The 11,377-nt window shown below is 35.0% G+C and overlaps 3 protein-coding genes across 3 annotated transcripts; 1 reads left to right on the top strand and 2 right to left on the bottom strand.

The window, feature by feature from the left end:
- The first annotated feature begins 3,493 nt into the window (after positions 1 to 3,493).
- LOC131628156 (uncharacterized) lies at positions 3,494 to 4,393 on the top strand. The gene has a single exon (XM_058899022.1). It carries the CDS (start codon positions 3,494 to 3,496, stop codon positions 4,391 to 4,393), a length of 900 nt encoding a protein of 299 aa, XP_058755005.1.
- Positions 4,394 to 6,641: 2,248 nt separating this feature from the next.
- LOC131628150 (uncharacterized) lies at positions 6,642 to 7,665 on the bottom strand. The gene is made up of 2 exons (XM_058899018.1): positions 7,392 to 7,665; positions 6,642 to 7,319 (listed from the first exon to the last, which is right to left on the bottom strand). The coding sequence occupies exons 1-2, from the start codon at positions 7,605 to 7,607 to the stop codon at positions 6,870 to 6,872; spliced, it is 666 nt and encodes a 221-aa protein (XP_058755001.1). The 5' UTR covers positions 7,608 to 7,665; the 3' UTR covers positions 6,642 to 6,869.
- Positions 7,666 to 7,731: 66 nt separating this feature from the next.
- LOC131628155 (uncharacterized) lies at positions 7,732 to 9,960 on the bottom strand. Its single transcript, XM_058899021.1, has 5 exons — positions 9,934 to 9,960; positions 9,683 to 9,851; positions 8,412 to 9,535; positions 7,868 to 8,336; positions 7,732 to 7,751 (listed from the first exon to the last, which is right to left on the bottom strand). The coding sequence occupies exons 1-5, from the start codon at positions 9,958 to 9,960 to the stop codon at positions 7,732 to 7,734; spliced, it is 1,809 nt and encodes a 602-aa protein (XP_058755004.1).
- Between the last annotated feature and the right edge of the window lie 1,417 nt (positions 9,961 to 11,377).

The following is an 11,377-nucleotide window of genomic DNA, read 5'->3' as shown; positions in this document are numbered from 1 at the left end:
CTCCGACGACGATAAAGTGTTTATTTGTTTTTTTTAAAAATGTTTTCCCTTTTAAGCAGAACTACATTAGCTCTGACTTCTCCATTGTACCGAGGAGGTATGTAGGCACAAGGCTTAACGTCTTGTCGAGCTTATTTTAAAAATAAAACAAACCGTTTTTTAGCACACACGACACAGATTTTCAAAAAGGTTCCTGTGGAGTACCACAGATATGAGGGGTGCGTAAAACCTTCCCCTTGTATAAACAACACCCGTACCTAAGATCTCTTCTTTTTGTTTTAAAAACAAACTTTGGTTTTTTTTTTCGTTCTTTTCCCTTTTCCTTTGGAAAGAATAAAGCGCGGTGGCGACTTTCACTGAAATATTGATTCGAGTCAACCTCATGGCTTCGATATCAGATTTTCCCCGCTACACTAAGCTGCTCAATGTCATTCCATAAAATCCTTCTTTGATCTAGATGGTTCAGAGCATATATTGCAGTAAGCCAGAATTTTAGATTACCAGATAAGTCATAGATCCCACAATGGATGAATTGACTAGTGCTTTTAATGTGTTTCAACTCAGATTGTGTATGGTCCTAATTGATCCCGACCATTAGAATGAGAGACGTAATTGTCCAGAAAGCTTCCATTAAGGTTAAGTTTATTTCTAATATGATCTACTTTATTTCTTTTAACCCTAGTCTCAAGCAAGACACAAATTTCAAGCTAGATTTCTTTGAGGCGGGAATTCACCTCCCTAATTTTACCAGCTTTATTCAGTCCCCTAATGTTCTAGGAGACTAACATTTAATACTATATGTGGTGGCATGAGGCTCATTCGAAGCCTCAACCACCTCAAAACCATTCACACAATATACAACATTAGAGGATTCAGTATAAATGATTCTCTTACCTCTATCTCTTGTAGCTTTATTCACTGCTGTCTAACTTTCCACTGTAGGCTCACTACTCTCTTCACTTGGTTTAGGCACTTCCTTAGGTGTAGTGACAATAGTTGCAGGCTTTTGGTCTGGTTGAGACTTAGGTTTCCAAACTTTCTTCTTTGGGAGTTCTCCGCTTATGTGACCAACAATTTGGCATTTATTATAAAATTTGGGCTTCCATATTCTATCGCTTGCTTAACCTTCCTCCCCTCTTTATCCTTAATAGTAATTTCGTTGAGCAGTTTGCAAGTGATATCAACTTCCACTAATATTCGAGTGTAGGAAACTCGCAACTTCTGAGCTGCTCATTCATCAGTAACCAAAGGCACACCAATTGCACTCCCAATCTTACTCAGACTCTTAGCCCCCCATAGTTGAAGAGGAAGTTGCGGGAGCTTCACCCAAATCGGCAAAGTACGCATCATGTCCGGCTTAAGATTGAAATCTGGCCTCCATTCTTTGATAATCACAGGCATATTGTGAAATGTATTAGGTCCTTTTATCTCCTTGTCCTCATGACTCTTGAAGCGAATGATGAAATAAACATCATTGTGGTAGTACATTTGTGGAAGTTAGACAAAGTTCCAAACCCTCACCATGAAGTTTTTCACCATGTTCATGCTCATATCCTCTCCCGAAACATATAATACAAGAGCATTTTCCCAAAATTGGAGCTCTAAGGCCATCTCTTCATCTTCAATTTCAATTTCCACGTCCCCCTTCATGTGCATCGGAGCCATATAGGTCATTACCAGCCCATTCGCAGGGTTACCGTTATCCTTCAGAATATCCGCCCACAACTTGCATTCCTCTGAAACAGCCAGTGGTGGTGGTTCGGTGTATGATTCTCTTGTATGACAGTCACAATAGGAGATTTTGTATCACAAAATTATGTATAAAATGTTTTTTTTTTGTTGCAATTATGAATAATGCTGATAGAAAAATAATGTAAAAATAAACTATTTGAACATATTCAATGTAAGGTGTTATTAATTGTAACGTTTGAAGTACTAATATAGACATTAAACCTACATCAAAACTCTGAAGATTAAACTAAAACTAATAATTTTTTTTGACACAGACTAACCTAATAATTTATCACACGGATGGTTTTGCTCTTTGTCCCTTGTAATCAAGTCCTTTAGAATTTTGGTTCTTTATTAATAATACTTGCTTAAAAAAAAAAATGTATCACATGGATTACACGCTAGTAATTTTTTTCTATATAATTTATATGAAAAAATTAATCCAATGAAAATAGGTGAACACTCCTCTCCCCACCTTTGAATTTAGTCAGTTCTCGTATTTTTTAAAATTTCTTTTTGATGGAAATTTAAGAAAAAATTATAAAAACATTAATAATATAATGTTAGAAATTATTTCTTAAACTTTAATTTTAAATAATTTTATCATAGTTAAATATAGAAGAAAGTTATGACAAATTATAGAAATCTTCTTTTTAAGAAAATATTAATTTTTGAAGAAATTTCAAAATAAATAAATAAAAAAGTAACTATATATGTTGTTCTAGAAACTTTTTGAAAAAAAAATATTTCTGATTAAGTTTATTATAGTTAAATATAAATAGAAAATTGTTCAAGAAAATGGTATGGAGGAAATTTAAGAATAAATTTAAAAAATACCTTTGCGGTTTTTAAAACTATTATTGAAAAAAATGTTTTAATTAAATTTATTATAGTGAAATATATATAGAAATTTACTTAAGAAATTTTTTGAGCAAATTTTTTGACACAGACTAACCTAATAATTTATCACACGGATTACACACTAATTTTTTTCTATATAATTTATATGAAAAAATTAATCCAATGAAAATAGGTGAACACTCCCCTCCCCACCTTTGAATTTTGTCAGTTCTCGTATTTTTTAAAAATTGTTTTTGAAGGAAATTTAAGAAAAAATTATAAAAACATTAATAATATAATGTTAGAAATTATCTCTTAAAATTTAATTTTAAATAATTTTATCATAGTTAAATATAGAAGAAAGTTATGACAAATTATAGAAATCTTCTTTTTAAGAAAATATTAATTTTTGAAGTAATTTAAGAATAAATAAATAAAAAAAGTAACTATATATGTTGTTCTAGAAACTTTTTGAGAAAAAAATATTTCTGATTAAGTTTATTATAGTTAAATATAAATACAAAATTGTTCAAGAAAATGGTTTTGAGGAAATTTAAGAATAAATTTAAAAAATACCTTTGTGGTTCTAAAAACTATTTTTGAAAAAAAATGTTTTAATTAAATTTATTATAGTTAAATATATATAGAAATTTATTTAAGAAATTTATTTAAGAAATTTATCAATCGGTGTAATGTCATTAAATATCTGTCTTAATTGTATTTCAAATATCCAAAAATGAATGGGTGCAATATACATCCCCTGACAGCAAAATATGAATCACATATCTCTTTCCATATACAAAAATTTGTGCATTAACTCAGGATATTAAAATTTTAAAATAAATAACACCACTTATGAACCACTCTTTTCATCAAACCAAAATCCAACATAAGATATAGTTTTCTACACTCAATTTGTTCCATGGCATCCCAATCCTCCAGCATCTCAGTCACTTCACAAAATCATGGCGATTCATCCAAAATAAAAAATGTGATGGGTAAAGAGATTGAACAAGGTCAATCTTCAAAATCTGATTCCAACATGCCTATTGATTTTGTGAAGCTACCGAAAGAGGATTCGGTTGACGCGTCAACGGTGCAAGAACACAATTTTTTTAGCCCTATTCAAGTTCGTCGTTCGTGGTCCGATTCTCCTAATGCTGACAATGAAAAGAAAAAAGAGAAAACCATTGGAGAGAAGAACTCAGAGTCAAAGACGTCTTATCCATGCAACTTTTGCATGAGAGAATATCCTACTTTACAAGCGTTAGGAGGGCACCAGAACGCCCATAAAGCGGAACGTGCTTTACAAAAGCTGCGCGAACAAAGGTATGGTGCTTTAGGGTTAGGACAAACTTACTTGAACCCTTGTTTTCGTTATCCTAGTGGTCTTTATTCACCCTATGGATCACTCGGGGTTAGAATGAATTCAATGATTCAAAAACCATCTTTCTTTAGCCCTAGGGTTACACCACATAATTTTGCATATGGTCATGGTGGTATGTATTTGCAAGAGATATTAAACCCTTCCCTTGTTAATTTGAGAAACAGTATGGAAGGTAGTAGCAGGGTTGGAATTCCGGGTCTTGGTGGTGCAACTTCTTCTAGAGTTGAAAATGATGCAAATAATAAAATTGCTGCTTTTCTAAAACTTGGAGAGTCTTCCAAAGATGTTGCCACAAGTTCAAACTCAATCATAGAGAAGAATTTTTTTATGGCTCCTGCTCCTGCCAAAGATGAAATTCATCAATCAAAGTTCAACACTGAAGATGAACCTTCCGATTCTGAATCTTCTGGACTTGATTTGACACTTAAGCTTTGAATAAGTTTCTATATTTTGTTTCCATAATTTGATTGCTATGCTCTCTAGTTGAAGTTATGGCATGGTGTTTGTTTCTTTTTATTAAGTCAAACTGTTTTTAATTGATTTTAATTATGTTGTGGTATTCAGATATTATTATCATGTGTTAAATTTTGTGTTATTAATTTGATGTTATTTCTTAAATAGTTTTTTGATTCTTAGAATTTATAACTTGATTATTTATGTTTTTTCTCAATAATATTAGTTCTGTTTAATTTGTTTGCTAGAGGTATTTAAAAACCGAACTTGAAGTATTAATGTGATATTTCAAATAAAAACAGAAGTGTATGCAACTTTCAATATGTGAAATTTAAGGCGGCAATATTAGCAAACTATCCAGATATAAGAAATCACTTTTCATAATAAGTATGAAGTTCAATAATTCAAAATTTATAACAGCTCAACTTATGAACTAATCACTAATAAAATATGTGGTTTATTGTCCGAGTATCCGGCACGCATATATTTTATGTTTTAATTATTATGAGAGGAAGAATTTTTTTTTTTAATAAGTAATGATATATATATGAACAAGGAGCTACAAAAGCCGACAAATTACCTCTTTATACAAGAGAGAGGTAAAATGTTCAAAAAGTGAAAATTACAAGCCGTAGAAGAATCATTAACTGACCTAAACCATTTCCACGAGGTGAGTACTATAGCACTAAAACACTCGTCAAAGGTAAAGTCGTTACCGCTAAAAATAATACTATTTCGAATAATCCACAGATTCAACAGAACCGCCGACCAGATGAGACCATTTAGGATAACATATATGTAGGTTACGTGAAGAATCTAATATTAATGTCCTATAACATACAAGAAGCATTCAACATTGAGGACTACTTCTCAATCAAAGTATCCCTCTAGGAACAAATATGTGTTTATTAGAAGAAAGAGATGATGGCAAAAGTCTTAAAATTATTGACAATGAGAGAGTCACCTGGTTGAGGTGCTATGGAATTCCCTGTCATGCTTAGATTTCTAAGTTTTTTCGAGTTCATATTGTTTACGTTTGGCATTTACATTTGCTAAGATGAAGAAACAAACAACCAATCCAAATTTTATGTGGCGAGAATTCTTGTCTATACCAAAGTACAACTTGGAACTCAATAAAACATTCAAGGGTTAAATGGTATTCACCCCCTGCCAATAGGGCGTGTTTCAGAATTGCCCCCCTGAATATTTTTTTTAAAGATCACACCCTCATAAAAATAAAAAACCAGTTTAACCACACCCTCTTACCACCATTGCTGACTGGGTAGTTGAATATTGGGTGACATGGCAAAGACCAATTGCTGACTGTGTTTTTTATTGATTTCTAGGGTAAGCTTCTTCCCCATTTGTACGAGATTCATTTCCATTGTTCTTCCTCACCCTGTTCTTCCTCACCTTGTTCTTCCTCGTCCGTTCAAATCGTTCATCGCAGAGCCATGGTTGGAAGCAGTTCACGCGCGAGCACGGTTGGGTCAGTATCATCGCATGATTTGCCCAGATGTGGGTGTGGTAACACGATGAAGATGTGGAGAGCCAACACAGTGCAAAATCCCAACCGAAAATTCTGGAAATGTCGAAGCTCTGGGGTGAGTATGTTTATGTCATCATATAATATTGATTTTTCTTATGCTAATTCAGTTTCCATATCTTTTTATGTAGATTGTTAATAGCTGTGAACTATTTCTATGGGATGATGAAATACTCCATTTCAGCAAAGGAGAAACTGTCACTTCACCATTTTGTAAGAAGTGTGATATACTACAATTGAAATTGGAATCAGTGTCAACCAAATTGGAGAAAGCGAAGATGAAGGTTGAAGTTCAGGAAAGGAAAAACATGCAGCTTAGGATAGCTCTTATTGTGTGTTGTATGATTGTTGTATGTATTTACAATTTCATGTAATCTGTCTAATTTAGTTAAGTTTGATTGATGTAATTTTCAATGATGTATAATATACTTGGAAACATCTTTTTAATGGAAGGAGATTCATGCCTTTTTTAAGAGTTTACTTTGTTGTCAATATGGTGAGGCACACTATTGCATATTGCTGTAATAACCAAAAGCACACATGTGCATAATTCAGAACAAAAAGGAATAATAGATGCATAATTGAGTTGATACCAAAAGCACCTTATGTGCATAAACTAGTTTACATCAAAAGCACATATGTGCATAATTCAGATCATATATAAATAACAGATGCATAATTGAGTTGATACCAAAAGCACCTTATGTGCATAATTAGTTCATTACCAAAAGACATTAAAAGCACAAATGTGCATAATTCTGTTTACAAGAAAAGCACCAAATGTGCATAAACCATAAAACCACATGAAGCACCAAAATGTGCAATTCAGTCAATACACAAAGACATAGTGCAATTCAGTCATTACAAAAGGCACCAACATGTGCAACAGACAAAGTAAACAGACATAGTAAACTACAAGTCATTGATAGACTTCTTTTTAGGGGTCTTCTTCATAGTCTTCTTAGGAGTAGTCTTCTTCTTCCTTTGTGAGTCATTGCCATCACCCTCCTCTGTTATCAAAAATGGTTGTTCTGGTGCAGACCCAGGGCCTGTGAAAGGTTTTGGTTTTTTAAACCAATTTTCCTTAATTCTCTCACTGACCCTCTTTCTCACTGGGTTCACTTGAGCTTTTCCCTTGTTTTTGGCACTTTCTTCAGCTGGTGTTGTTTTGGCTTGACTGGTTTTCACTGCTCTTGGCTTGCCTTGACTTGGATTGCCCTCACTTGCACTGGCTTCACATGTTCTGACCTCATTTGGATTGGCCTCTTTCACCACATTTGTTTTGACCTCATTTGTAGCAGTTGGATTGGCTTCACATGTGTCAACACTTGCATTATTAGCAGCCCTCAATTGTCCTTTTTTCTGCAACATAAGCACAATGTCAGTAGAAGAATCTAAAGCATACAACATTATCAAAATCAATTAAGATCATACCTTTCTTTTCAAGGCACTTGGATCTTGCACCTTGCTCTTGCATGACTTGATATTATGCCCAATCTTGTCACATCTAGTGCACCTGTAAGACACACCAGGTAGCCTCCTCCTAGCACCTTCCTCTCCAGTTTCCCTAATCCTCAATTTCCTTGGTCTACCAGGACCCTTTTTAAAGTCAGGAGGCAATAGATCTTCACTTTCAACATTAGGCCACATGTCCTGTCCATTTATAGGACTAATAGGAAAACCATAGCACAAAGCATATTTCTCCCTACTGTAGCATTCATTAACAAACAACTCTGGATTTTGCTGTCTAAATCCTAGGGCAGCTACAACATGCCTACAGGGTATACCAACTAGCTGCCAAAAATTACATGAGCATGATCTTTTAGCTATGTCAACTATAAATTCTTGGCTGTTATAGGCATGTGTGACTTGAAATTTTTCCCCCATGGCCCATGTTGGTAACCACTGACCACTCATAGCTACCTCAGCATCTAGTCTCCTCCTAGGGATTGGCATGATTTTGTGTGGCCACTTATCAAGTTTCAAAGTAGATTGGCTACACCTATTCATTAGATATTTCCTAATCCACTCACACATTGTCAATATTGGTTTATCCCTAGCACATAAGATTGTTGCATTAAAGGATTCAGATATGTTATTCATTAAAACATCACAGCTAGGATAATAGCTAAAAGCATGCTTACACCAAGATTTAGTAGGCACTCCCATTAGCCATTCCCAAGCATGTGGATCTACAGCCTTTAATGCAGTCATCTTCTGCAAGAATGCTTGATGGTATGTGGCCTTGGCTGCTCCCATCATTAGATCTCTTATAAGTGCTCCTCCACCAAACTTTTTCTTAAAATTTGCATACAAATGCCTCAAGCAAAGTCTGTGCTCAATCCTTTCAAACATTTCCTCAAAAACAGCCACCAAACCCTGCATACAAGGATAAATAACATTGTAAATACAAAACTAAATTAAAAGTACATAATCAATTGTTAGAGGCAATACCTTTTGCTGGTCTGAGATGAATACATATCTCTTATCTATTCCAATATCTTCCATTAACAGCTGTATAAACCACTTCCAAGATTCTTTTGTTTCTGTTTCAACAACCCCAAATGCCAATGGAAAATATTGATCATTGGGGTCCCTTCCCACTGCTATCAACAACTGCCCTCCATACTTAGTCTTTAAATGACAGCCATCAACCCCAATAAAAGGTCTACAACCATGTATGAACCCTTGTTTACATCCCTCAAAACCGAAATAGAATGAACCAAATCTTGGTTGGATGGAAGGTGATGGCCTCTCAATGTTGATCTTTACAGTGTTTCCAGCACTCACCCTGTGCAATTCAGCTGCATACCTCCACAAGTTTGAATATTGCTTGTCTGCATCCCCTTCTATCATTTGTCTTGCTATCATTTTTGCTTTCCATGCCCTGCCCACAGTGATCCCCACTCCATAATTTTGCCTCATATCTTGAATAATATCACTTATCCTCAAGTTTTCACAGGTCTGCATTTTCTTAACAACTGCCTTGGCCACCCACTTTGAATTTGCAGTTTTGTTATCCAAAACCCTAGCACATGTGTGGGTGTCCTTTATAGTCTTAATTGCATAAGTGTGCTTGTGGCCCACTTTGGAACATAGCATTAAAAAACCACACTTGGCTTTACATTCAACTCTCACCCTATACCCCTCATTTTTAACAAATGTTATTTCCCTACCATTTAAAACTGTCCACTCACGTATAGCCTCCCTAAAGTCATCTAGGGAACTGAACTCCATGCCCCACTTAAACTTAAAGTCCTTTGTAAGTTGTTCCTTCTTGAACTTTTCAAACTTAGGTTTTTTGTCATCTTCTGAGTTATTAGGGTCAGAACTATTAAGCTCTTCACTAAGGTATTCCTCTTCATCCTCATCATCATATTTCTTCTTCTTTGGACATGGTAACAAGCCTGCAATGACTGGACTCTCCCTAATTGGTACAGTTACATCAATACCATCAAGATCATCAAACCCATCAACAATGGCAGTTGTCCTTTCATCCTCACTATCATTAAAACCTTCAATAACTTCTTCATCACTAACCTCTAAATCAAACACATACTTAGGGGTGACATTCCTAACTACACTTGGATCATGTTAAACAAAAATTTCCCCATCCACTTGCATCGCACAACAATATGCAGCAAAATCATAGGCATCCCCATCATTTATAATCTGAAAGTAATTAGGGTCTATGTCAACTATCTTGGTCCACATCCTAAAACAACCTTCTAAGTACCCCCACCCAGTTACTAAGTTAAGAATATGATGCATTGTCCACTCATCTATATGTTCCCCCGAAACTAAAGTAGAAACACCACCCCTATAAATCGTTTCACCATTGTTATCAATAAACTCTCCTCCATGTCGAAACAGAGCATTAAACAGAACATTGGGCTGAAATGTAAAACGTAATGTAAGATAAAAGTTTGCAAACCAAGATACAAGCAAGTTACAGACTTCGATTAATGGAACTAACCTCTGAACATTCACCGTTGCCGTCCATTGCTTCGTCTTCCTCCACTTCCTTCTGCTTCCGGTTCGTCTTCTCCAGCGCCAACAATGAACCCTAGAATTTCTATTTCACGGGGGGGAACTTAAAGAAAGTTTAAGGAATTTTAATTTTAAAATGTGGTCTTTGCCATGTCACCCAATATTCAACTACCCAGTCAGCAATGGTGGTAAGAGGGTGTGGTTAAACTGGTTTTTTATTTTTATGAGGGTGTGATCTTTAAAAAAAATATTCAGGGGGGCAATTCTGAAACACGCCCTATTGGCAGGGGGGAATACCATTTAACTCAACATTCAACATGGGGTAAATAGAGTAACGCTTAGGGTCAAGTTAGTGGAGGACTCGCAAGGTCCTTTGAGAATAGTGATGCCAAAATCAAACATAAACAAAGTTGGTCAGATGTCTTCAGTCCTTGAGTTTATATCGGGGGATGATTATGGTGAATGGGTTCGACAAATAAGTTAAGGAGGATGGTATTGAGGAAGGATCTTTTGTGGATTGTTCCCTAGGCGCATATTAGGATGGAAGATCAAGGCTATACGTAAAAGGTGAAAAGCTTATAATTATATTTCAGTAATGAAGTTAAGAGTATAAATGTAGGAGATTGTTGCAAAAATTCAAAGATTAAAGGAATTGGTCATAACTCATGTTGATGCAACACCCAGATGGATCTGGTGAATAATAATCATCAATCAAAAGTTGTTAGTTTTCGTGCGTGTAAATAGTCATTATGTCAGGCACCAAAGACTCAATAGTCAAGCAAGGTAAAGGTCATTTAAAATTCTCAACCCAGGGAAATCCTTGGGTTGTTTTCCTTTGGGCTAAAGTATTACCAAAGGCTCACTAAAAGCATCGAAACTTAATGAAGCTTTGAAGATCAAAGGGATGCAAACCCAATTTTTGGAGGAAGATGCATGTGAGGATTGGATAGAAAGATTATATTTCACATCTCTCATACCACCAAAATTAAACATTAATTGGAAGAAGAACAATGAATCTTACAATGACTCGAAGGAGACTCGGTAGTCCAAGAAAACAAAACAAAAAGAAATTATGAAAGCTCAAACACCAACAATTTGAAGGTTATTTAAGTGTAAAAGAATATAAACGAAAGATACTCAAGAGGATCAATTTGTGTTGCGATTCACAAATATATTCTGATGTGGCGCTAGGCAATAAAAGGTTATGGGTAAATATGGAAAATGATTTAGCTAGCAAGGTGTGGAGGGAAATTACATCAATGGGGGTTTCAAAGATGAAAAGAGATGAGTTCGATGAGGAGACTATTCGAGGAACATAGTTTCATAGCTAAAATGGGAATAGAATGAGGGAGGAGTCAATCAAAAGTCATCAATGAATATAGTGTCATACAATATTAGAGGTGGAGACAACTTTTTAAAAAGGAAGAGGG

Source organism: Vicia villosa, unplaced genomic scaffold, assembly GCF_029867415.1.
Source record: "Vicia villosa cultivar HV-30 ecotype Madison, WI unplaced genomic scaffold, Vvil1.0 ctg.000426F_1_1, whole genome shotgun sequence".
Classification (NCBI taxonomy): Eukaryota; Viridiplantae; Streptophyta; class Magnoliopsida; order Fabales; family Fabaceae; genus Vicia; species Vicia villosa.
This window is presented reverse-complemented; position numbering and strand designations above follow the sequence as displayed.

What these genes read in the sequence shown, in the direction of transcription:
- LOC131628156 (XM_058899022.1), top strand. Translation starts at nt 3,494, where the DNA reads ATGGCATCCCAATCCTCCAGCATCTCAGTCACTTCACAAAATCATGGC.
- LOC131628150 (XM_058899018.1), bottom strand. Translation starts at nt 7,607, where the DNA reads ATGTGGCCTAATGTTGAAAGTGAAGATCTATTGCCTCCTGACTTTAAA. An exon ending in CAAGTGCCTTGAAAAGAAAG is followed by an intron (nt 7,320 to 7,391) that starts GTATGATCTTAA and finishes CTTATGTTGCAG; the next exon opens with AAAAAAGGACAATTGAGGGC.
- LOC131628155 (XM_058899021.1), bottom strand. Translation starts at nt 9,960, where the DNA reads ATGGACGGCAACGGTGAATGTTCAGAG. An exon ending in TCATCTCAGACCAGCAAAAG is followed by an intron (nt 8,337 to 8,411) that starts GTATTGCCTCTA and finishes CCTTGTATGCAG; the next exon opens with GGTTTGGTGGCTGTTTTTGA. An exon ending in TGCTGAGGTAGCTATGAGTG is followed by an intron (nt 7,752 to 7,867) that starts GTCAGTGGTTAC and finishes AATTTTTGGCAG; the next exon opens with CTAGTTGGTATACCCTGTAG.